At 36.8% G+C, this 27,249-nt stretch overlaps 2 protein-coding genes across 2 annotated transcripts; both read right to left on the bottom strand.

Annotated features, from left to right (window-relative positions):
- Positions 1 to 276: 276 nt before the first annotated feature.
- Positions 277 to 1,173, bottom strand: LOC147483129 (uncharacterized). Its single transcript, XM_086579493.1, has one exon. The coding sequence runs from the start codon at positions 1,171 to 1,173 to the stop codon at positions 277 to 279; it is 897 nt and encodes a 298-aa protein (XP_086435619.1).
- A 2,378-nt stretch (positions 1,174 to 3,551) lies between these two features.
- On the bottom strand, positions 3,552 to 26,546 carry LOC147483128 (protein transport protein SEC24 C-like). The gene is made up of 25 exons (XM_086581149.1): positions 26,302 to 26,546; positions 24,622 to 25,473; positions 23,450 to 23,683; positions 23,182 to 23,256; positions 22,987 to 23,085; positions 22,420 to 22,531; positions 21,695 to 21,822; positions 19,082 to 19,201; positions 17,254 to 17,334; positions 16,474 to 16,551; positions 16,270 to 16,362; positions 16,052 to 16,106; positions 15,155 to 15,231; positions 13,934 to 14,005; positions 13,706 to 13,789; positions 12,151 to 12,270; positions 11,127 to 11,195; positions 9,574 to 9,651; positions 7,242 to 7,380; positions 6,446 to 6,610; positions 5,657 to 5,802; positions 5,371 to 5,550; positions 4,561 to 4,649; positions 4,427 to 4,458; positions 3,552 to 4,080 (listed from the first exon to the last, which is right to left on the bottom strand). The coding sequence occupies exons 2-25, from the start codon at positions 25,408 to 25,410 to the stop codon at positions 3,974 to 3,976; spliced, it is 3,222 nt and encodes a 1,073-aa protein (XP_086437275.1). The 5' UTR covers positions 25,411 to 25,473; positions 26,302 to 26,546; the 3' UTR covers positions 3,552 to 3,973.
- Positions 26,547 to 27,249: the final 703 nt, after the last annotated feature.

Below are 27,249 nucleotides of genomic sequence, written 5' to 3'. Positions count from 1 at the left end.
TTTCCATAATCAAGCCCCTCTGAGGATGATAGATCTTGCACTTTCCACGTTGAATCAGAATTGCAATCCCTTTCTCTTGTAGCTGCCCAATGCTTAGTAAGTTGTTCTGTAGCTCAGGTACATAGAACACTTCAGTGATAATCTGAGTAATTACATTTACTTGTAGCATTATGTTGCCTTTTCCAAACACAGTCATGTTTGAGTTGTTTCCCAGTTTCCTTGAAGTTCACATTAAGATTAGAAAAAAAATTATTTGTTACCACACATATGATTGCTTCAACCAGAGTCGAGAAACCACACATCTTCTCTCCTAGCATTATTAATCTCCACATCAGACATCAACAACATTTCCTCTTCAATCTCTGCATAGTTAGCCTCATTCCCCAAGCTTGGACATTCATATTGAAAATGTCCTAGGTTATGACAGTTGTAGCACTCCACAGTGGACTTGTCGAATATTCTTCTGCCTCTTCCTCTTCCTCTAAAACCTCCACGACCTCGACCCCTTCCTCCAGATTGATCTCCATAACTGACCTTCAACGCTTGCTCCTCTACACCGTGGCCATTCATGCGTTGCTCATGCACAAGAAGGCTACTTTGCAACTCATCAATGGATAAGGTGTCTAGATCATTAGACTCCTCAATGGAACACACAACATAATCAAACTTGGGGGTCATAGATCTCAGAATATTTTCAATGATAACAATATCCCCCATTTTCTCACCATGTACTTTCATCTTGTTGGCTATAGTAAGAGTCCGAGCAAAGTACTCATCAACAGATTCTCCTGCCTTCATGTTAAGAACTTCGAACTCCTTCCGAAGAGCTTGTAATTGTGCACGCTTGACTCTTGTCGTGCCTTGGTATTTCTGCTTCAAAGAATCCCAGATGTTTTTGCCAGTGTCTTTGTTCAGGATAGTTTCCAGAATTGATCGATCGATTGTTTGAAAGAGATAATTCTTAACTTTCAAGTCTTTCAGCTTATGTTCATCAATCGCCTTCCTTTGTGCTTCAGTGAGATCAACTCCTTCTGCTGCTGCAGGGATCCCACTCTCCACCAGGCTCCAATATTCCTTTGAACGCACGAAGTTTTCCATAAGCATAGACCAGTGATCATAGTGCCTATCAAACTTTGGAATAGCTGGTTGCACAAAGTTTTTTTTTGACGCCATATTCTTACTGCTACACACTAAGAAGACTGCCGCTTCTTAAGTTTCAATCATACCCCCTTGACGTGGCTCTGATACCATATGTTAAGAACCAAATAACTGATGTAAAGTATGTAAGAGTTGGGAGAATTATCTTATTGAATTGAACAAAACAAGTTGGCTTAAATAGCCTTACAAAATAACTGAAAACAGAGGAAGATGCAACCCACGTTTAACACTACTTCACTACGTGGTATGAAGCTAAAGAATAGGTCAAAGAAGCAAACACTCCTTAACAATAAGGAGTATTAACAAAGCAGTAACAAATCCTAACAACTTAACAGATAGACGCTAGCGACTTGTAGAGTTTCAAATTTCAACTCTACAATTCCAGACTCCGATTATTACATAAAAATGTTTTCACTGAGTTGTAGAGCGTCGCATTTGTACCTCACGAAAGTAGTTGCCTACTACTAATCAACCGGATGAATGCCTTCTCTAAATAGTGGTCAGTATAAAGCGATTAATGATTTCAGGGACGGGATGTACTGCAATTTTAAGGTGGTCCACCTGTTTGTTCAGGCATGAGGCATGCAACGCTGCAAACAAATAAAATAAAAGTTCCGATTTCAAGCCACTTCTTCCAAGTTCCAACTAGGGGCTGTCAATGGGTTTGGGTTTCGATAACCCGATAACCAACCCAAACCAAACTGATAAAAAACAGTTTGGGTTTTAGTAATTTAGTTTGCTCTTCACCAACCCGAAACTGAACCGAACTGATAAGATATTGGTTTGGTTTTGGGTTTGCCCTCCACCAAACCGATATGAACCCAAATCGATAAGATGACATTTTAGTAATATTTATAATTATTTTTGTATATGTTTATCAGTGTGGTTTAAATTAATCGATTTGATTTAGAATTTAATTGATTTTATAGTTTTCGGTTCAAGCGGGTCAGTTTCGATTTGCAATATATTTTATCGGTTTGGTTCGGATTTCGTATGAAATATAATATTATCTCGGTTTGGTTCGGTTTCGAGTTCCCAATTTTCTTATCGATTCTGGTTTGGATTTTCCAGAATCCGACCTAAACGAATCAATTGAAATCCCCTTCCAACAGTAAACTCCTCTTTTAGCCCATTTGACTTGAGCTTAAACTTAAGTCACCAGGGATGTGTTGGTTGAGAGCAGTGTTCTAAAAATCGATCTAGGCAGAGTCTCTAGGCGCTAGGCGGTGCCCAACCAACTCGTCTAGGTCGGTTCAAAAAGCGGTCTAGGCAGACTATGCAGACCAATCAGCATCCCGATCAATCAGGCAAGGCAGACTAATCGGCTCAATTTTTCTTTTTTATCTTTTTTTCAAAAAATATTAAATGTCGAAAATAAAAAGCCCGTAAAAACTTAAAATTTGAACAAGTTAAAAGAATATAACCCAATATAAATTATATGCTACTATAATAAAGAGAAAGTGTTTTTATATGAAGTTGCTCTTTGGTCTCCCTATTCAACTCGAGCAGATCACTTATCATATTTTTCTCCTTTTATAATAAGTATTTTTGTTTGTATTTATTTTTTGAATTATGATAAATATTTGTTTCTCCACGTAGTACGGTATGTACTATATATTCTAACATATTTATTAGGGGAATTAACTGAACGCTAGGTGCAAGTGGATATCCAAATATCCGAATCCGATTCGAATTCGTATTCGAAAAATCGGATATTATCCAAAAATTTGAGATATCGGATTCGGATAATTTTTTATGTCCAAACTAATTTCGGATACGGATTCAGATACTGTCATATCCGATCTGATTTAAAAAATTAATAGTTATTATATATTATTTATTTATTTATTATTGTATAAAATATTATATAAAATCATAAACTAATAATATAAAACTAGAATAACAAAATAATATAATAAATGACAAATATATACATTTATAATAGTTTTTATAGTGATAAAATGAATTATTCAAAGCCAAAAAAAATTTAATTAATATTAAATTTCGGATCAGATATTATCAAATATCTAAAATCGGATTCAAATTTCATCAGATTCGAATTTGAATATCGGTATAAATTTTCAGATTCATACCAAATCCAAACCTATCCATTTGCACCCCTAGCCCTCACCTACCACCCAACCACCGCCTAGTATTTTTTAGAACAGTTTACTACGACTAGTAAGTCGTAACCAAAGTCTACATGTTTGTCTCGACTTTTCAGAATAGGCCCATTAAGCCCATTTGCAATAGTGCTTCAACTTGCACCCCAGGTCCCCAGCCCAGCCTACAATTTTAAGGCTAAGTACATAACTGACTCGTAACGAAAATATAAACGTCCCTTATTTGATCAAATTTCATCTCACATTAATTGGAAAGAACGCTAACAGCAATGAACCAAAAACCACACCTAATATTATTTACTTAGATAGAAGAATGTTGGCCGCAACTACTTTATATCAGAATGACAGATCAAAATATCATAAAGATTTGCCAATATAGTAGTGATATATATTGCTTCATGAGGCAAGGCGACACAGCCTACACCAAGTGATTTGGCTTCATCAACCAAATCTCAAAATATATCCCTGAAACGTTGGTGATATATACTGTTTTTCGTACTCTTGATTTAATGACGACAGATTACAATCCTCGGGTATAACTGCTTCCAAAACCAAATCTGTCTCAACATGCACAATGGCCCAGGTAGAACAATTTCACGAACATTTGTTTCACTGTCATCTTTCCCCTTTGTGGACCATATTTTGACAATCAAAAGACTGCTAACAAAACTCACTGATTGGTCTTCAAGGTGTTAAGCCATTTTGGTTTGGATCTGTCGGTGAATATGTACAAGGAACTCAACATAAGAAACGCTTCCAGGACTCTTGTCTTCAACCATATATGAGAGGAATAACATCTCTGCATCAAGAAAACTCATTAACAATTTTGCAGGTAGTGAGTCCTATAAAAGGTCATCAATTTAGAAAATCCATTAACATTGCCGGTAAGACACAACACACATCGGTTTTGGGTAACCTAATAGAGATATATCACGATAATGACCATGAATCACTGATTCTGACGACTTATTCAAAGACTTTCCTTAGATTAACAACGATAAGAATCAATGATATATCATTTGTGGACACCTGACATTTCACCCAAGGTAAAATTTACACAAAAAAAGGTTATGGTCTATCTTTCACCAATTTATAAAGAGTTCACCCATGGACTTGTGGATACGAAGTTATAATAATAAACTAACCTGATGGATCTCCTTTCCTGCACAACCTCAAACTGAAGAAAGAGAGACAGATTTTAATTAGTAACTGTGCAATCAGTATTATGATATATACATCTCTTCTATAAGAACCATATAGGATAGAATGACGGACATACCGAAGGTATGAACATCTTTGAAGCCTAATCTCATTGACCACATCATTCAATTTCCTGGATAGCTCATTATCGAACTGCTGCAACACAAACTGAACACACCAAATGGTAGGCCGATAAGCATGACAAATAGTCAAATACTGCATCCTTGCTAAGTAAATCCATTTCAAAAATTGTCCAGAGAATTATAACTACAAGCAATATCACCAAAATCAATTTGTCATTGACACAGACAATGCATTTTCAAGATTTTCCCCAGAAACCTGATGAGCACTGGCAGCCGAGCATATGTCAAACCTGTCTGATCTGCAACCAATATAACCAGAGCCAGCTAGTTTGACACGCATCCACTCAACCCAGACTCCCAACAGTTTTAGCTATAATAGACTGCCAGTATCCCTAACGAAATGAAAGTGTACAGGTTGAGGGTTCTAAAGGCATGACAAGAAGACAAAGGAAAACTAAGGTTGAGAAGGTCATAGTAGATTTGACCACAACCGCATTATTAGAAGCATAGTTAAGAGATGATTGAATAGAACGACAGATGCATTCAACTGATCCCATTTAAAAGTCGTTAATCAAATCATGAGTATCATCTCCAATGAGTAAGTCGGTGATCATGAAAACAACTTATCTAGTACTATGATCATTCGCAGGGAAATAGACACTGCAACTACTTGCACCTAGATGGAATCAGATTCCGAGTTGTAATTGGTATGGATACATGGGACAACGACTTTCACCATTGAGATAAGATAGAAAAGTTCTACATGTCAAGAAAACGTTAAAAAATTAATCAGGACAAAGTAATACCAGGTTAGGAATTTTGTCAATAGCAGCAACACCAAAGATTTGTTGTACAACATCGGAGGCTGCTTCCTTTCCAACATATACTAAACCATCCTCACCAGTTTCTAGGAAATAGATTCCATTTTCCGCTATATGTTCACTAGAAAGTGGAACAGTAGGGGGAATAAGAGACCCATCTCCCTCCTGTACAGTCCAGAGAAATAAATCTCATGTTTCATCCTCAAGCTTTGTTATTGAAACATATAATTGGATGTGTTCAATTAATTACAAACAAAACTAGCAGTCAAACCTCGGAAAGAAGATTATGGATTGCCAACATCCTTGGATAAACAAGAGGCACGGTGGAAGGAACAGGAAGGAAGGTGACACGGTTGATCCAATAAGCTTGATCATCAACCCGTACATCAGATCGCAGCCCAATACTTTTAATTAGTGCTGAAACGCAAGACAGAAAAATGAGAAAAAGAACACTGGACCAAATAACCTAGTAGAGACTAGAGACACATCACTTGGGTTAATAGCAGCTCACGCTAATCATTTTATAACTCACAAGTAATCCCAACCTCTCAACATGAAAAGTTCTAGTCCTCCAATACCAACTAGCCACAGGAAAATCTAACTGAAAAACACTAGAGTACTGGATGCAATGTTTTCAAGCTTTTAGATAAATTTGATGAAGCCTTGCCCTTGATAAGTTAGGTAAGCAGAGCAAGAACTATTATCAAGTTGCAAAAAGAACCACTTTTTGTACTTTTCATATGATACACTTGTCAACGTGTCTACCATAGCAAAGAAACCCAAATAACAAATAATAAATCAAATCGCCAAAGGTGCTGACTAGCAAAGTCGGTAAAACCTTTGGGTGATGATACCAGAGGTCTAGGGCTCAAACCCTGCCAGTATCAAAGAGTTACTGATCTCATTTAAAACAGGCTTACCAATCAAAAAATCAAATCAAATCAAATAAATAAATCAAATCACCAAGTTATACAACTGGTCGCCCTATCACATAAAGAGACTTCCTCAAAATCATAAAGTAGAGTTCCCTGCCTGAATCTGAATCAACGTGGAAACATACCAAGTGTATATAAAGGCAAAAGTTTAAGTGCCTCTGGAAGTATTAGCTGTCCAGACGATGACACTGTGGCACAAAATTTACGATAGGCTGTGAGAATATTAACGCATTGGTTAATTAGTTTCTCCCGAACTTGAACAAGAGGCTTTGTAGGAACCTCATTTGCCACTGCACAAGAGAGTAAAGTCGTAAGAAAACTTAATTCATCAAAATGCAAATTATAACACAAGAACAACATAAATAAAAGAACACAAACAAGCAGTTTAAAAAATAGTGGCAGTCATAACCAACAGGCACAGCCACATAACAAAGAAATGGCAGTGGAAGGAAACTATCACAATTTTTTCAAAAATGAGACCAGATGTGAAACCATCTTAGTTTGTCATTTTCAAACTCGGCGAACCATCAAAAAGCCTTGAAAAGAGTGGAGGTATCAGGGTCCAACACTACAGAATCTCAATGAGAAAACATAAGTAGTGGAGCAATTGAGAAAAGTTTTTTACAAGACAAAGTGAGACCAGCTATGCTTTATAAAATACAACCAAAAGAAATCATGTGTGGAGGTTGTGCTAGAAGTTTGTCCCAACAAAAATTAGGTTCAATCCAAGACCTGAGTTTAGTTTACTTATGTCTCTACTTAGCACCCAGGCCTTTTCAGGAAAACCTACACCTCTTATTGAAGGATGGAGAAGTGGGGATAGAAAGACGGCACATGAAAGACTTAAAAAGAAAAAATGGCTTGTAAAGAACATTCGTATCTATAATTACTGACGATATGACCTGGTATGGTATTAATTACCTTGCTTCATAAAATACGTAAACTGGGCATCCAAATCAGCTGCACGGAATAGATTACCGAGCACAGAAGTACATGGAAGTGATAACGTAGTAACGCGGATCCTTCGTTCACCATATATTGTTGTATAAAGGAGAGCACACTGCAAAATAAGATATAACAATCAGTTTTTAAAAAATTATTTTCATAACAATGAAGACACATGTGCATCATACTGATGTTATCACATGGCTGTCCACGATTAGTGGTTTAATTTCCTTCATTAAATCATGTTCAATGTAGAACTCCATATTTATTTTGCTATTTATGCTTTCACTATTTAGACCTCAAACGCTAGACAATTGTACGACCAGTTTATCTTAGTATCTAGACATTTGAGACGGATGTGAAAATTTTACCCTTTATTTTTCTTAACCTCTTAGGTGTTAGGCAGAACCCAACCTGTATTGAGTAAATTCTCTAATAGATTTTTCCTTTAGCAGCTTCTTCCACAATAAAAATCTAGTTTTTTCCCTAATGGAGGTGTGCTATACACCATTCTGCATTCACATCACAAGAATAATTTATATAATTAGTTGTTCAATTCTCTTCCCTCTAGACATGCATTTTTTATTTTTATTTTGATAGTTAGAACTTTATTCCCTAAATCTCTTAAATTCCATTGGGCCCAACTTCCTATGTCTTGACCAGTAAGCAACTGGCTTAATGGCGATTATACATACTCAATACATAATAGGTTAATAGTCTAATACAAGCTATTCCGTTCGGGCAGTACCATGGAGATTCTTCCTTCCCTAGTATCATATATTCATATTGACATATCTCGTGGATTCGGAAGCTGTTTCTTTTCCTTTTTTATTTAATTAAGAAATTACATCAAGAACAATTCATAAGGATGATCAGCAAGTTGCTAATTTTCCATAGACACCAGCCCGCCTAGGGGTGTTCATGGTCCGGTTCCTATAGAAACTGCAACCCAAACCATCTTATCGGTTTTCCAATTTTCAAAACCAAAACCGAACCGTTGTTAAGTAGAACCCGATATAAAACCAAACCAAACCAACTTAACGGTTCGGTTGCGGTTCCAATATTTGGTGCGGGTCAGCCATTGGACTTGCCGTCAAGTTCCATATCCAAAATATTAAATATTTTAGGCCAATTTGAAACCAAACACAACATATTGAAACCCATGGACTAATTTAAAATTGAAGCAAACACTAATAACGGATTTGATTACACAAATTCACAGTTCCACATAAAGAGATCTGTGTATAATCCATTAAATATCTTAATATGTCCCAATTGATAAGATAATATTCATTGAGCTTAATATAACCATCCATACTATTTAACTTTACAGATATTAACTATAGACTAATATACTCAAAGTTATTATACGGTTCGGCTTCGGTTTTCACTATGAACCAAAGCCCAGAAACCAAAGACCGAACCTAACCCACCGGTTCCTAACTTTTAGAACCATAAACCGAACCGGAGTTATCAGGAACTGTAAAAATTGTCCGGTTTGGTTTGGTTTGGTTCGGTTTGGTTTCACAGTTCTGGTTTTTTGTTGAACAGCCCTAAGCCCACCCAAATGCAAAGAAATTACATCTACGTCGTGGTACAATAACAACCCTCACCCAAAGAAAACCCTCACTACAGAAAAAATCCCTACAATCAGCTGGTCAGCTTCCCATGTCCCACTATGTATTCGGACGACTCTTCATGTTTGTAACAGTCCCAAATCTGACTCCGCACCACCAGGTCTACCTAGGGAGACCCTGAATATTGTGAGGCCCAACACGAACACTCTCGATCTGTACTGTATGAAGTAGAATGGGCTGAATAGTAGCAGAGCCAGTAGATCTGTGGCATACCCCGATAGGTCCAGAAAAGTATGTTTAAATTTTCGTGTCCAACCCCGTCAAAGTCCAGCTTCTATTCCTAGCCGTTCATATGTCAGTACTGACTTTCTTCTTGAACAACCATCATTTACTTGGTTACAAAGCAACCATCATTTACTTGGTTACAAAGCAACCATCATTTAATCAACAATCCCCTCAGAATACTGTGACCCCCCACACACACAGTTAACTAAAAAAAAAAAAAAAAATTACAGTTAATACTAATTCTAATACTACTATTTAGCGGGGGGGGTTATCTTGTCCTGAGGGTATATAACCGCCAACAATTCCTTTTTTAGTTTTTTAGACTTCTGTGTGGCCTGGGACTCGGTCAAGAACTCGAGAAAATCTCAAACAGGGAAAGAAATGCATGATGGTCACTTTTTCTGATTGTCAACACACAGAAAGTATTAGATATCAACTAAATTTACCTGAAAAGAACATTCGGACTCCTCAACCAACTTATCATCATGTTTAAAGGTAACCATTATACTTTTGTCACAGTCGATCTGCATTAAAAACACAAACCCATGGTCATCAATATGATGCAGAAATTAGGACTTGTTATGAGACATAATCTTCTTAGGCAAGTGGACATCAAAACCTAAAACTTTCTTTAAAGACAACGAGAGATATAGAAGTTCTATATACACCACTATATATTAACTAACAAAATGCCAAAAATAAAAAGGATACTTGTAAAGTCAAGGTTTAAATAGTTGTGGTGGGATGTGTACACAGGGAGGTCGGGTTGATTTCTCTCTGGTGGAGCTGGCTTAAAAATTGGCTCTGTGGGTTCTGATGTGGTTTTTTTCTGTTTAGATTAAAGTGGGTGTGCTTAAAGGGAGTATAGGGTTTTAAGTTAAGAGTTGATGTAATCTTTTTGGTTCTATCAATAAAGTAACTTTTCTATATTCAAAAAAACATATATAAAATATTAAATGGTCCAAAATCATGTATGTGCGACCACTATCCATATGAAGCCCCGTAAAAGGGGGAACCAATGCGATCTAAGGTAGCGCCAAGGCACGCCCAGGCAGAGGCGTTATCTTTCAGTGATAATAGGAGGTGATTGTCAAAGGTGTTCCTAAGGAGGCGGCCCAAGCATATGCCTTGTGCCTCCCATAGCCTCATTCCTGATGACAGCATAAGACGCCATACCAAAAATAAGAATACATTTTTTTTTTCCCACTGGAATACACTTAATATTAGTATCTTCTTCTACTTCTCAAAAGAATGAAAAATTATTAAGCAGTGGTATTGGTACTTGGCATTATTAAAGATGGGCATCCGACTCAAAACCAATTGGTGATGAGTGGAGTGGCCCCAGGAGCTAGGCTTTAGACTCCCAATGTGGGATTAATCTCAACACGACCCCTCACGTGGCATGACAAGCCTAACATGTGGACTTTCAATGTGGAGTTATGTGGAGCATTAACAAGCCCTTTGGGCCAGACACAAATAGCCCGCTCCGATGCCATATTAAAGATGGGCATCCAACTCAAAACCAATTGGTGATGAGTGGAGTGGGCCAAGGTTTTATATATTGATTGGCTAGGTTTTAGACTCCCAAAGTGGGATTAATCTCAACAAAGATTTGTAAGCAGCACATGCATTCAAATGAAGAAAACAATATCTCATCACTCACATTCTACAAAAACAAAAAGAATGATGAGCTTCAGTTCTAGCATATTCATTCTTGGTTAGGTCAGTTTTTCATATTTACAAATTGTTCCAGTGCGCATTGCATTCCTTTTATTAAGTTCAAATTCCAAGCATTTCATCAGCATCTCGATCCATTTAAGAGATCTAGTCACTTTATCATTTTTCTTACTATAAAGGTTGCTGTGTGTCTATCAACTTGTTGAATGCTAAGATGCTTGTATTCTATTATTCACAGTGCCTTGTCCATATCAAGGAAACGGGAGCCGAAGTAACCATCTAATATTAAAACTAAGACTACTGCTGTAAGAAGAATGGTTACCGCCGGAAGGTCAACATCGGTTGGAATGCGTTTGCAAAAGCTTCCAGAGTACTCTTGAACTTGAATACCCTACAGTGAAAAACAACCACATCAGATGCAAACTACGTGTGCTTGTGCTTGTGCTTGTGTGTATGTGAAACGACATCTATATACAGATGGTTTTGTACAAAAACTTATATAGCAGGCTCATTCCTAAACTTACAAGTTTAATCTAACACTGGTTTTTGGTGTTTATGATCTCTCCAAGTAGAGATCGTTTTCAAAAAAAATTAATTCATTTGGAAATTTCTAACCGTGTCAAGGTGGATTGTGAATCAAATACAAAAATAAAGAATAATTTTTAACAAGATTAGAAATGTCCAAGAAAGCAAATATTGCTGCCATTATCTCCACGTGGAGAGATCATCAACACCAAAAATCAACCTTTGTATGTGTCCTCTCGATAATTCCTTGTACTAGCCTTTTGTGTGTGTGCACGAGTGTGTGTCGGGGAAGGATACTCTCCACACTAAATGACACCTGGAAATGACACATTTTTTAGTACAAATGGAGATGAGTTAGGGCTGATTTTTTGTAGATACGTTCGTCGCATCATGAAGATCATCCTCACAAAATATTAGGCTATTTGGACATTTCTAACCTTACGAAAAGATTGTGTTCAAGTTTAGGAGTTATCTAATGGTTCACAATTATTCACTTCTGTAACATTCTTTTGACAGGAGTAAACATCTTCAAATCAGCTGAAATTTTGTGATGATGACCTTCATAATAAGGAGAACATCCTCACAAAAAATCTGCCCCTAACTCTTCTCCATGTCTGTCCCAAGAAAAGGGAGTCGTTTAGTGTATTGTTTTTGTTGTATCATAATATCCGTCCCTATATGTACATATATAGTGTCATTTTTGGCGTGCCATATTATCCCTCCCCATATATTAGACGCATACATGCACAAAGCCACACGCACACACACAAAGATAAAGAGAACAGTAACAACAGTAGAAAAGTATGACTTGATGAACTAACCTGACTGCATCTAACGCGCATTACTGCCTCAAACCCTTGAGGTCTTGATACATTCCATTTAAGATCATTGTGAAGCTTTGCCGAATCAGAGCGAGCTGAAAATGGGTAGTAGTAATATACCTTCAAAAGGAAGCAAACAAGCGTGTTAAATATTGTAGTATGTAGTAGAAAACCAAACCCTGGAAATGAACGACTAGAAGCTTCACCCACATCGCAAGTATTAAAAATGTTCATGAGGAAGTATCCTTCCTTCCCAATATCCATTCCAAAATTAGCTACTAGTAGTCTAGTAATACTAAAACAAGACAGTATAGTCACAGCCACACAGAAAATGATAGGTAATCATTCACTAGTACACTGGCACGTGTCTACGCCACGTGTGCGGTCAGCTTTTTCGGTCAGTGGCATTATCGTAGTTGTTTACAAAACTGATGGCAAGGTGCTAAATCACATGTGCGGTCAGCTGGTTTGGGCTGGGCAACCACAAAAATCCAATTTTCGGTCAATGGCAATCTTGTAGTTTTTTGAAAAACTGATGGCAATGTGCTAAAATGAGAGAAACGTCTTAATTTCACTGTAGAAATTGACGGTTTTATCCCTCCCTCACCTATACTATTACATAATACCCTTTTGACCTTAATCGTAATAATTGAACCCATATAGGGGTATAACCGGAAAGATACACTGTTCACCGAGCCTTTCTCTTTAAAGTAGTTAGATATAACAATGCGCAGAAAATATTCAAGAAATTCCTTTACAACATTTGTTGTTCAGAAGGATGAGTATTACAGAGAGAAAAAGTATAGACTTGCTCTACGTTTATCCCTGTTTTCTTCTTCTAACCGAGGTTACTACTATTTCTTTTTCTTTATGGGTACATTTTCAGATTTTCTATTCACCCACCAGGGGAGTGGGGTTTTGTGTGTGTGTGTGTGTGTGTGTGTGTGTGAGGGGGAATAGAAACAAAAAGCCAATTAAACTCATGTAAATAAAAAGGAGAGAGAGGGTTAAGATACAACATGTTTTCCTCCTGATCATCTCGGCAAATAAGTGATTTTTCACTTTCAAATAGGTGATTACTCTCAAAACAACTTTCAGACACAAGCACTCAAGGAGACTAACGTGAAAAGAAGACTATAACCCACTTCAGGGAAATTGACTTGTATTAGTCACACCTTGTACCAGAGAAGATACACATTCAAACCAAACATACTTAAACGCATTCGGATTAGGATCCAGCTTGGACAATGGTACCTAATCCACTTCATATCCATGTCTTTCTTAACGAAATGTCTATACAATAAAGACTTTAGACACGGAACCCTTGTTGGATTAGTTCAAATTTTTACTAGGAAATAAGAGCCCTAAATAGAAATATGAGCAAGTCCTGAATGTAATAGAAGTGTAGAACAGAATATTTATACCTTAAGTGGACTTACAGTAGACTCACATCTAACGAGAATCATATTTGAACCACAGGTCTCCAACCATACACATATTTGCATATTCATTTCAATTCGTGAATATTAACAAATGGTGCAGAGTAAAAGAGTACCTGTCCGCCAGTAGTGCTTGGGATAACGGAGATGGAAGCAATGTCCCCATAAGTCTGGGTCGTAAGGAAAATGTCCACACACACCTGTAAACCATTTGGAGTTACTGAGAGATCACAGAATTACCATCCTATGTTTTCGTACACGTCAAAACTGCTAGCTTACAAAAACATATGAGCACTTTTCATAACAAATTCACATATTTATGAGAATGGAAAATGACAATAAACCTGGTACTCAGCAAATTCTATAGCCATAGTCTTGAGGGTCTTATCTGCTGGTTGGAGCAATTTCTGGACCTCCTGAAACCAAAAGATGCAGCACAAGTTGGGTAAGCGTAAGCTATTAGCAAGCAACCTTCGAACTCCTGCATTTACAGGCGTTTCAATGATCGGCAGATTAATGCATTATTTCCTTAAGGACCAACGAGGCACCACCAACAAACAGGACAAGTTGGGTAAGCTTTCACATAATTTGGCAGACAAACAAGTTTGGTAAGCTGTTAGCAGACCATCTTAGAACTTCTGCATCTATAGGCGTTTTGATGATTGGCAGATTAATACATTACTTCCCTAAGGGCAAACTAGGCACCACCGAGTAAACATGGCCTGATATGAGTGAGAAAGCTACCCTCTATCTTGTCTTGTCTACTCGATCCTTCTACTATGGGCTTCACGCTTGGGATCCATTTTTGCACTGGTATTGTAGGATATATCATCCTACTTGGTACTGTCTTATTCTCTCTTTGATTTTATAAAATACATCTCTACTTTTAGAGTTTTACTGATAAAAAAAATGTGGATGTTGTCAACGATCGAAACACAAGTAATAATGTAGGCAAACCAGAATCTGAACAGAACGAGAGAAACAAGACATACAACTTTCAAATTTGGTGCTTAAATCTTGAGGTCAGCACCAATTTCATTCTTAAAGATGTTGACCATTTCTATTTTCAATGCCAGATGGCTAGTAACCTTTTAATCTACATAAGCTCTTTCGACAAACCATGTTCAAAACAAGAGGTCAATAAAGGAAACCCTCACTACTAGGCTGATTTCTCAACCGCTATCAGCAAAAGCATCTTTGTCAGTTCAGCAAAACCCCATTGCGGTTTGCAGCAACCCAAAAAGAACATAGCATTCAGATCATTAAACACAATTAGCGTCACCTGCCTTGCCTTGCAATCAAAATCGAAAAGTTCAAGTTCACCATTTAAAATCGCAATGCCAAGGGAGGATTGTATTTCTGAGGTGAGATGTAAATTAAGAAAGGGGCTAAAGGGCGCCAACCTAGTTGAGAGATCTTAGTTACATATAGACACATGGAGATTGCACTATGCTTAACTAAAGAATTCTGCCTTTATATTGAAAAAACATATAATGGGGTGGCCATAAATATTGGATGTTTAGGAATACAAGCAACCAACAGTTAAGAAATAAACAAATCCACACCTTTTCTCCAGCAGAGACATTTGTTTTCCCCTCAGTTTCTCTAGCAGAAAGAGCTCCAAATCCAATTGAAGGTAGCACTGTAAAAATACACAAGACAATTGGAAAAAAAATTATATTTACTCTTATCCACTGTAAATTAAGGAGCAAAAACACCCACATGAGCTTACGCAAACTAACTAGAGTGACAGGTCTATGGGGGTAACTATTTCTATATGAATCAATAAAATCATAAAACCTCTTTCAGAAGTAAATGATCCTATGATAACACACTCACCAAAAAGGGATTAAACAAATGATCCATTCACACCAAATAACATTATAACAACCAATAATCCACATTACCCCTTCCAGAGTTCAAAGCTTAGATGAGAATGCTGAGCTCTCACTAGTCATTGACTAACTGAGACCAGATATTCACATTCAAGTATTCAACAACAACTACGCTACAAAATATTCTATCACAGTATTGAATAAAAGCATGATATAACAAAGCTCTATTAGAAAGCAATGCAGAAGTAAATACTATATATGAACTGGCCAAGTATATCCAGAAACATTTGGACTACTAATATATGGTCTCACAGTTTTAACTGTGAAGTACATAGGTCAATTGCTTATATCGTACCAACTGTCCTATATTCATTGTTTTTCCATTCCATTAGTTATGATATGTAATTGCTTAGATAGTAGCTCCATCCCTGATCAAGAACAGTTTATTTGAAGTACGTAAGGAAAAAAAAACTTTCCTCCAGTAGCACAAAATACATTCACAACCTGGATGTGCATCTACGAGAATGTATATGAAGCAAAACATTAAAAACAAAATATCAAAAAATTGGAATGGGGGGGGCTCAACTGACTGTGGTGTACTAGAGAAACTAAAGAAGTGAAACTTGCCTGACTGAAATACAAGAAGTTTTCCTCCCGTGCTTTTCATCGCCAAAAACGAAGCCTGATCAAAGTATATTATAAACATTACAAACTGTAATTACTTGCAGTGATGACTAGCGCAACAGTAGAAGAGGCCAACACTTATTCATTCATGAAAATTTTAGGAAAACAAGGACAAGCCCCAGAAACAATCAGCTCTCTAAGAAGACAGTAAAAAAACATGCCTTGGCAGCCGCACAAAAAGCCGATTCAGCAACTTTATTGCTTTGGAACATGGTTGGAATGCTCTCAAGCAATTGCTCCAGATGTTGACGGCACTAAAACCCTCAAAAAATGAGAAACAAATTAAAAAGCATGAACAAATAGAAGATCTTCTGAGTAAACCTTTGGAAAATAAGAATGGGAATAGTAATGCTTAAGCTGCTAACCTCAGAAAGTTGAACAATAACATCAGTTTGAAGAGGAGTGTACACATCTTGAACATCAGGAACAATGAGCATCAAAGGCTGAAAAATCAACGACAGTGGTCAAATTTAACATCGATTAAACCAATGATCTTTTTGGTAGGTTTACATGGGACTTTTTTTAAAAGGCGAACAAAGTCGACAAAACCATAATCACCTTTTCGTATTACAAAAATTTAGAATAACTATGATAATGGAACATTCATTGACCCAGGCTCAGATCATTAGATCCTAAAGCATTAAGGGGTACATGGGAGGAATAGAGACACATTCATTATGCTCACATTGTGCCCACATTTTCAACACACACATGAATTAAGGCCTGATTTTTTGTTAATATGATATGCCCACAATGAAGATCGTTCTCACAAAAATCATCATATGTGGATGTCTAACATTGTAAAAAAAAGTGTTCGATTTTGAACTTTAATCAAACGGTCCAGAATCTTCCGATTTCATAACAACTTTTGACAAGGCTAGACTTCTTTGAATGAGCTGAGCTTTTGTGGGCACGTTCTCCATGGTGGGAGATCATATCCACAAAAAATCAACCCTTAATTCAACTTATAAGTCCATATTTTTCTTGGATGTGTGCAAAATGTTGCTCTAATGTGGCTCTATTCGTCCCCATGTACACAGATGTTCATACCTAAATTGATGACTTAAAGTTAAATCACAACGCAGTAATTTGTCATCAAATTGGCGTCAGCAAAAATTAGTTAGATATTTTAAACTCGACATTACCTGTTGTAAAACTCTCTTCAAATTATAGAAATGAATGGTGGAGTCAAATGTTGCAATACCAACCATCGTACGGGGACCTTCCTGCAACAAAAGATCATCCAAGAAAAAAATTACTTCAAACCTTGTGGTCTGTTTTAACATTAAAATAGCAGGAAATACCCATAACATGTTAGGAAATACATATGACATATCAACATCAAGGAAACATTTTAATTAAGGCATAAACACTTTATTTTCATTTTAGATAAGAAAAGAATATATACATCGAACATTGATATAGTTGTTAACAATGCATTAACACCCAAAGACCACTAGCAACAACAATTCATTGTAATCGTATGTTTCTCGACCTACTTCTATGAAATCTGACACTTTACCGATCAAAAAGAAAGACCAATAGAAACAACCAGAACCGGCTCACCCTATAGGCAGGTGAGGCAACTGGTGTGGGTCTCATCCTATAGAGGGGCTCACACTTAAAATCCTAATACTCATTCTTATTTTGTTTTCAAACTTAAGCCCAGTATTCCAGAAAAACCTTGATTTCAATCTGTTTTCAATGTTTAGTTATCCAATTACAAATTACTCACTAATTGTTCATAAATGTGGTTAAGTCCTCCAATGTATTACTCTTAAATGAAGTGTTAAAATGTATTACTCTTAAATATTGAATGATATGCTGTTGGTCCAACCCAGAATTATGGACAATGGTTTGAATAACAGAGAAAAAGGACTTAAAACATCTTTACTATATTATACAAGCATAACTAATTAGAAGGCCTCCTTTGGTTTTTTGCCTAGGGCCTTAAAGTTTCTTGAGCCACCTTGGCAACAACTAATGATCAAAGACCAAAACCCAAAGTACCCAATTACACCCAAAAACCCCAGGCTGAAACAAGGCAGCAAGAAAAGAAATATAACAGTAGCCAAAGAAAGCCTGAAAACAGAAACAGAACAGAATGCAAAACACTAGGAACCACTGTCATAGAACCAACATCAGTATCATTGGCAAGGAAATAAACATGTATACAGATGCACAAGTAAGGAAAGGGGCAACACTAGCAAGGATGAAACAAGTAGTATACGATTCATGATTTCTTTACTTAGTTTTTTGCTCACCAATACTATGGATAATTTAAGCAATTTATAAAAAAAAAAAAAAAAAAAAAAAAAAAAAAACTGCTGCCATTATTTGACATTGTGATGTTTTTGTCCATTCAAACAATGACAGTGCACTTATGCATGTACCTAAAGAAACCATGAATTTATAATAAAAGGGGAAAAAACAAATAACTCAGTTTTTAGATGACAATTTACTCAACCAAACCTTTCCATAAAAGAAGATGATAGATTAACAACTCTTCACACTTTTTATCTAGTGTAAGTTTAAAAGAATGCCATGAAGTGTCAAATGTGGCTAGAAACCAGTTAAGAATGACTACCAGGGAGGTTTAATTAAATGAAAACGTGTATATATATATATATATATATATATATATATATATATATATATATATATATATATATATATATATATATATATATATATATATATATATATATAGAGAGAGAGAGAGAGAGAGAGAGAGAGATGTATGCACAATGTGGCTCTTTTCCTCCCATACATAATTTTTTTTTTTAAAAAAAAAAAAAGACTTGTTGGTTTTAATACTGAGCAGTAATGAATCTTGTAACATGTCCATTTACTTAAATAAGATGCTAATTTCAGAAAACCCAAGTTTACAACAGAATCAGTAAGATTACTATTTACATCATATGAAATTTCAATGTGGTACACTTCTTGAAACAGAATAAATAAGAAGCTTACAGGGAGATCTGCAATAGCTTGGTTGATTGCACTACATGCGGCTGCAGTTGCACCGGTTTGTATTGCGTTCATAGATACATCAACAAGGAAGAAGAATACAGCAGGCATTGGATCACGGACCTGGAAATCAAGGATAGATTCAGTATATCTCATAAGTTCAAAAAGAAAACAAACACCATAATTTATAACAAACAAGAATAATTGGTGCGATATCATGACTGTCAAAAGCTCAAAGAGAAAATAGACATACAAAATTTGGAACAAGCAAGAAGTAGAAGCGAGTCTGGACCACCTAAATTACTCCAATGAAGACCTTGGGGATATCAAACATTCAAATAACAACCGGAGAACTTTTTCATATAGAAGACCTTTGAGATAGTTAGATTGAAACTCTCTCTTTTATATAAGGCTCAACATCACATCTTTTACTTGATTTCTTGGATTTTCACTTTTGTTAAAAGCCTTAACACTTGATAATTATGTCTTTTTATAAACCTTTCAACATACTGAGGTTCAGTGAAACCTGACCCATCACCTTCCAATCATGAAAAGAACAACCACCTATACAAATTCTCGGTTCAGCTCTATCCAGCACAGAAGCCACGTCACTGTCCCCCCTGGCCGAAAGCCTAACAATAAAGCCCGAAGGCTATAGTCACCACCACCAAAGGTAATTGAACGAATCATAACCAGTTCTAAGATAGCCAAGCCGTGGAGGCTATAGGCCCCACTATAGGCCCAAATAGTTACACAAGTAAAACCCCTCTAGGCGACACTAGCATAAGCTACTGGTTTAAGTGCACCTAAAAATTATGACAATTGCACAGTGCTCACTTATCAAGTTATCAATCCCCAATAAGAGGTGGAATTTTCCTCCAAAAAGTGTCAAGTAGATTTAGATCTCTTTATTTAAGAACCGAGGTGTTGGACATAAATTAAACATCGTGGAACTACACACTTAGTGAAACCTCCACCACTTTAGTTAGGAACAGGTCACACCCACCCGACCACCAAAAGAAAATAAATAAGAAAATAAAAAATACACAACCTTCAAGTGGAGCCGCCCTCGGCAGTGCTACCATCTTGTGAAGACCAGTTCCACTCTACCTGCAATATTGTCCACACTTAACACCCTCCCTAAGAAATATGGATTTTGTGACTATAGGCATTGCTTAAGAATCAAAGGTTTTAAACAAACTAATCGATGCTAGACTAAGGCCTTGGTACAACCTTCACCCCTTTGGGGGAGACACTTTTGTATCATACTCTCAGGGTACTACCATTACATTATCCTCGTAAATTTCTATCCCTATACTCATGAAAACATCTCAAAACTGTCTTGCGAAACACTGTGTGTTATGACTTGGATTTTAGGAAAATCTCACATAGCTTCAGACTGTTTCTTCTTATTAAGGAGTCGTGATTTTTATGGGAATCAACTTTTCAACCTGAGAACCTTTCTTATCTTCACTTCTGTTTTTCTTCAACGTGGAACTAGAATCAACACTGGGTAGTACTTCCCTCATCTTCTCCTAGGAATCTTTTCATAGGTATCTTATTTTAACTTGCACAACTCCTTTCCTTCATATTTTGAGGAACACTAGTGCATGTTCACACATGTTCTGCATGGTTTTACCATTTTTCATTTTTGTTAACTACCTTATTTATTTTTTATCCATAATAGCTGACAATTTATTACAAAGTGATTTAAGTACGAATCAAAAGTTAGTAGTGCTATATGTACACACAAGCTACGCAATTACAAAGTCAGAACCAAACAAGGAAAACAAAAGACTGAAGGAGGAAAGGGGGAGAGGGGGAGAGGGGGAGAGGGGGAGGAGTACAATTACACATAAAGTTAGCTCCAAGGCCTCAATAAGTAATACACCATCGACCATCTTGTGTGGTTGGTGGTATTTAGACCCAATCGCATCTAATTGCGAAAACTACCCCAGAATCATGCTTCGTAGTAGTAAGATGCAAATTGGCAGTTATTGCAACACTTTGCACTAATGTGCACATATAAATAGGTTATTTCACTTATTTGTCATCCACTTGCAGCAGAAAAAGTTCCTTATCGATAACGTGTATGTTTATATATAACTATACTATCAACAATGTAGGATTAGATATCCCGCAATAATACAGCAAGGGAAACTAGAAAACATGAAAAATGCAATGGAAAGTCTGCTTCTTAGAAGCAGCAGCAGCATTTGCAGCAGGAAAAGTCCTGCAACTAATTGCATACAGCTCCACTTGGAGATATGGAACAAAGGTGGATTCTTAATCGCAGAGAAGCTACCTATTCATCACCCACTTTCTCTCCTCAATTTCTAAGGCTTGTAGGGAAAGGATGAACTTATTCTTCTCTCTGAGATTTCTTGACTGTTAAATGTTAGTGGCCCACACAAGTTTGGCAGCTCAATGGTGAGAAAATGTACATGTAAGGGCTTTACTTGAACATTTTCTTCAACAATATTCATAAGAGTGTCAAAATTATAACGAAAGTTTAAAAGAGAGGAGATATAGATCATGTTTATCAGCAACTCTTATATCAGATGCTAAGTGTGTATATATATTCAAATAACCAAATGCATGCAAAATATATCTTACCATATACTCTTTTGTAGCAAGAAATTCAACTGTTCCTCTACATAGCTCAGGCCTTTCATCAGCATCTCTACGCCTACCATCAGGTCCAAGATTGCAGTGATATTCACGAGGTGTTTCGTCGACAAAACCTATAAGAAAATAATGTATATCACGTAATTGTCTTCGACTATGTTACATAAACACACCATATTTCAAAAATAATTCATGTCGGATACGTATCCACGTGTCCGGATACACACGGACACACATTGTACGTGATATACCTCAATTATTGATATTTCACCAAGTCAGACACTTCGTATCCGTGTCGGATGCAGACACGTATCACACGTATCCATGTCAATGTAACTTAGGTCTTCAAACAAAATTAATTTGTGTGTGTGGGTGTGTTTGTGTGTGGGTGTGGGTGGGTGTGTGTGGGTGTGGGTGTGTGAGAGAGAGAGAGAGAGAGACTTAAGCATAGACCCCAATACACATAATATTTGAACAAAGACTGATTCTGGTTCATTTGAATGAAACATGCTTTGATACTTTCAAGACAAAGTCCCAATGGCTAGGATACCTTCAAAATAACCAAACAGTGCTCGCACACAAGAACAATATCATGGAAGAGAATTTGTTGGGTGACGAAAGCTTTAAACTTACAGCAACTACCAACATGGTTGAACTTCAGCAGTTCAACTTTTAAAAAGTAAGACAGAGAGAGCAACTATACTAACACCTACCACATAAATTACACACAAAACGCCTTCCTTGGTCTACGAATTTCATGAATGGATTTATGTAGCCTTTACAACGAGAGCAGCGAACAGGGCCACCTTCTCCAAAATCAACGACCTTTCAGAAGCAAAATCAAATAATGTGGTTACATAGGAAGAAGAGAAATGGTTAATATGGCAAACAATAATATTAGAATTGGTCGATGGTACAGATAATATTTAATTGCAAACTACAGAGATAATTTTATTCACGTTATAATAGTTCAAGAATGTCAATTTGTTTGGGTTAATAGCAAGGGCATCAAAAGACCTATAAACACTATTTGACTGCTCTAATTATGTTAATAATAATTTGATAATAGTTATTTTCTGTATAAAATACATTAGTTTTTACCCTCTTCACTAACAACAAGATCAAGAAAGAAAGGAGAAAGATAAAACCATGTGACATTAGTAACTAATCTCCAAAACCAATTTTCTGAATTCAATTTAACTGTTCAAATAAGAAAAAGTTAAAACAGAACAAAACAGAACAAAAAAAAATATTTATGAAGTATAAACAGAAAATATTACTTGAATTGGTTCCTCCGATGGATGCTGAAGGGCAAATGGTTGCACCAGTAAGGCGAACGGCATGCTAGACGTTGATAAAAGGTCACCTGTGCATGGAATCTTACAAACCAAAATAAATAAGTAAGAAAAAGATGGTTATGCCATAATTATACATATCACCAAAGGAGAGTAACAATCTTCAAATTTTCAAAGCACCTGATTAACTGTGCAACGCATGTAACGTGGACTGCAGTTCCCGACGTCCTTGACAATGTACTCACTACCAGCAGGCTTTCATATTTTGGGAAGGGGGAAAGAGGAAAAAAAGGAAGACTTACTTGACAGAAAGTTAAAATAACAATAACAATGACCTTCTCAATAAAAAAAAACAGAAAACTAAGATGAACTCATTGAAAGGAGTACTATCTAAAAATGACAAACAGATTCAAGTTACAGTGATTAAAGCAAAATAAAAAAAACATACTGGTGGAATACTGGCTTGACCACCCTGCCGAGTTTCATATATGATGCCAGAAGGAGCAGGAAATGGCCGCGGGATTTGATTGGGATCAATTTTGGACGGCCCAGCTTGGAGCCCTCCAGATATAGGCATGTGGCCCATCCCAGAAGTTACCATAGGCATAGATTGACCTGGCGGAGGTGGCAGCATCCCATACATATTTGGTGGCGGCATCATACCTTGAATTGGTGAAGGTCCCTAAAAATAATCACCAAAGAAAATAAGTCTAATTCAACATGATATAATAGTAAATGCAATTCAGGATTGCTTTCAAGACCTAAAACACTCAACCTTTACGAAACTTAGTTTTTATAATTACTTTTATTTTACCAAAAAACTCTGAAGTGACTATGTTACATGGACACGACATATTTTAAAAATATTCCATGTCGGACACATAATGGATGTGATATACCTCAGTTTTTGATTTCGCCATGTCAAACACTTCGACACACCTATCATTGTCAATGTAACTTAGAACCAAACAAATATTACAATATGGAAGTAAGTTCATACACCCGGTGTAGTAAGATGCTACTTGGGAGAAGTGGAGAACTATTACCCCTATAACAATACCCAACCCTCCTATTACAATACACTTAGCTTGTGGTATAAGTGCATCCCAATTACATTGAATGTATCAAACAGCACACACACACACCACCACCACCCCCCCCCCCCCCAAAAAAATAGAGAAAAACACACTTGGACAAGCCATTGTCCAACCAAATAATTCTTCTTTAAACTCGACCACAATTTTCAGGAACTCCTTTTCTCGATGTTCAAACACCCTCATGTTTCTTTCCTTTCAAATGATACATATAATAGGCCTCGGTATATGATCTGCTAGCCATGTTGCCATACTAGAGAGTATACCCACCACTATCTTGTTAGTCAAAGCTTCTCTTACGTTAGATGGTGGTGTCCAAGGCTTATGGAAGGAATTGTTATGCACCTCTAAAAAATTTTTTTTTTTTCCTAACAATAGTTATAACTTTATTCCCAACAAAAATCCCCATTTCCCCGATGAAGGTGGGAAACGAATCCAAGACCTTGAATGAATGTACTCGAGTGGGCGTCAACAAATCAAGTACCAAAACCAGGTAAGTGTACATCAGAAGGGCAGAACATTTTACCTGTGGCAGTGGCTGCATCTGTCCCATCTGAGAACCATATGGAGGAACTGGTGATTGTAGCATGGCTTGATTTGCAGCTGAAAATGGAGGTCCTGGGTGCGAGTTAGGGCCCAATGGAGCACCAGATTGTGCACTTCCTGGAAAAGGGCGCATCGGTTGGCCATAAGGACCCCGAGGTCCTAGCCCAGGAGGTCCAACAGGTGGTTGCTGATTATTGCTGATGGAGAAGGGGGGAGCGCCTGGCATGTTTCCACGAGCGAGAGAAGGTGGTCCATTTGCCAGAGGACCCTGTGCACTTGATGGTGGGGATGTGGGCCCCGATGTCAAAGGAGGAGAAGAAAACGCGCCTGGAAATGGTCTTGCGCCAACTGGTGGAGGTTGAGAAAATGGAGGTCCTGACGGCCTTCCAGATACCATATTAGGTTGCTGGATAAATTGCGGAGGGGCAAATGATGGTGGGGGAGTATTTGAAAAGCCAGAGGGTGGTGGACCCGGGGGAGAAATTGATGAAGAACCAGGATATGACACTGACGGTGGGGCTGGAGGGGGAACTGAAGTTGGAGCCAAAGGGTTTGCTGAGGGGGCAGAGGACATGAATGGTGGAGGTGCAAATGGAGGAGGCCTGGAAACCAATGAACCAGGTGCCAAGGATGGGGGTCCAGGAGGACGATTGATGTGTAAGTTCTGCATGTTATCAGCAAGAGTATTGGGAGGCCTTTGATAATTAGGATTGTAATTGGGGTTTGAATAACCCGGTCTTGGTGCTCCAGGTTGTATAGGGGGTTCCATGGAAGACCCAGAAAGAAAAAAACAACTCGTGAATTTTTATGTTACAGCACGACTTCACTTAATCTGCAAAATCAAAAGGGTAATAACAAATGCTGTAAATGAAAATTTTGAAGTTTGAATAAAGAAACAGGAAACGATCCAAACGAACACTAAATCCTTACTTTCGCTAAACATATAGTCATAAACCGGAAAAAAAACGAGTTTGCAATCGTTCACAATAAACGTTAAAAAAAAACAGGGTGAAAACATATAGAGTGAAGTCAGTGAACACTAATGTGTGCAAAAAAATAACTTCAAACAAAATAAAGGCCATGCGACATTTCATAGTAACTTCATTGTTCCAGAACACTGCCATATAGAACTGTAGTAATTTCAAAATGAAAAATGTTGCAAACCCTTCAAAACATTGGCCCTTTCTTTTAAGATTGTCAATAAACACGCTACTCTAGTTTTCGTCCTCTATAAACAAATCCTATACATCATCACAAAACCTCAACACCAAAAACCGCTTTTAAGTCTTATTTTACTCCCAATTTCCCACCAATTGAGGCACTCACAACAAACATTACGAAAATTTGCAGCAATCAAACTGGAAATTCAACATAAAAAATTAATCTTTAAACTCTACAATAGTTAAAATTAATCAAAATGACTGTAACTTTACACACTGTGATCAAACATAGTGTGTTAAATTTTCACACACTAAAATCAATACTCTGATCATCAAATTCACTAGAATTATGAATCCAATATGAAAATAATTCATTTTAAACTGAATTGGAGCTGATATATCGAAACTTTATCTAAACTGAATCAGAAATCTATTTGAAACTTACAATTGCAGATCTGCATATAGATAATTAAAATGATAAATGGAAGGATAAATTATACCTTTGTGTGAGATCTGAGACGAGAATTGGGAATCGGGATTTTGAGATGAAGGAAAAATAAAAAAAACGGAGCGAGAGAGAGTAATATTTTTACGTTTGTTGGTTTTTATAGTTTTTATGTTTTCGTCTCTCGTCACGTTTTATTGGCTCGTTGATGTCAGAAAGGCAAAAATTGAGGGGTAATTAACTAATTATTTTCCATTTTTAAACGGGGGTTTTTTAGGAAAGATTTTTCTTGTACAATCTTATTAAAACGTATCTTTGTATATATTGAAAATGTGAGGAGAGAATAATGGATCATTTTCTGGCCCATGGATACGAGTCCATATGTAGTTCATTTCTCCTTGAATAGGTTTTTAGATGACTCTTAGTGTTTCCATGATTTAATTGTATTTTACTGTTACTTACCATAACAATTGTAATGGCAACTACGAATTGTATAGTGTTTGTCTCTGTGTTATTTACAAAGTTATTGAAATTTTGAATATGAGAGATTATGGAAAGATGATGATAAGTAATACTGGTAATTCATTTGAAGATCCCGATTATAATCTATTCAAAAAATTTAAGTGGGATTAAATCAGTCAAATTACTCAAATATAATCTTCTAACAGTGTACGCCCCGAGAATGGTGTTGATATTGTTTATACCGAAGTTTGTATTGGCACATCTTGTTCCCCGAGTCATTCTCTTTTAGCAACTAGTTGTTTATTATCATCAAAGATAGTCCATATTTACTATAAATCCATCTAATGATATTGTCGTTATAATCTTGTCTTAAATTTTTTTTATCGTAAGTGCATATTGTATATTGGAATTTGTATTAAAGTTCATTTATTGTCATTCATGAGATTCCAAACACCCAACCCCCTCCGAAGAATGAATCGTCGAAACCAAAAACATGGACCCTACTCTCCCAACCTCACAGTAATAAACATGGTATATACAA

This window comes from Coptis chinensis, chromosome 8, assembly GCF_015680905.1.
Source record: "Coptis chinensis isolate HL-2020 chromosome 8, ASM1568090v1, whole genome shotgun sequence".
Taxonomy (NCBI): domain Eukaryota; kingdom Viridiplantae; phylum Streptophyta; class Magnoliopsida; order Ranunculales; family Ranunculaceae; genus Coptis; species Coptis chinensis.
The sequence above is the reverse complement of the archived record's forward strand: the minus strand, read 5'-3'. Positions and strand labels throughout refer to the sequence as shown.

Coding starts and splice junctions, on each gene's coding strand:
- LOC147483129 (XM_086579493.1), bottom strand. CDS start 1,173: ATGGCGTCAAAAAAAAACTTTGTGCAACCAGCTATTCCAAAGTTTGAT.
- LOC147483128 (XM_086581149.1), bottom strand. CDS start 25,410: ATGGAACCCCCTATACAACCTGGAGCACCAAGACCGGGTTATTCAAAC. Junction 5,551..5,656: donor TCCATAATCTTCTTTCCGAG/GTTTGACTGCTA, acceptor TGGACTGTACAG/GAGGGAGATGGGTCTCTTAT. Junction 4,081..4,426: donor CAGGAAAGGAGATCCATCAG/GTTAGTTTATTA, acceptor TTCTTGATGCAG/AGATGTTATTCCTCTCATAT.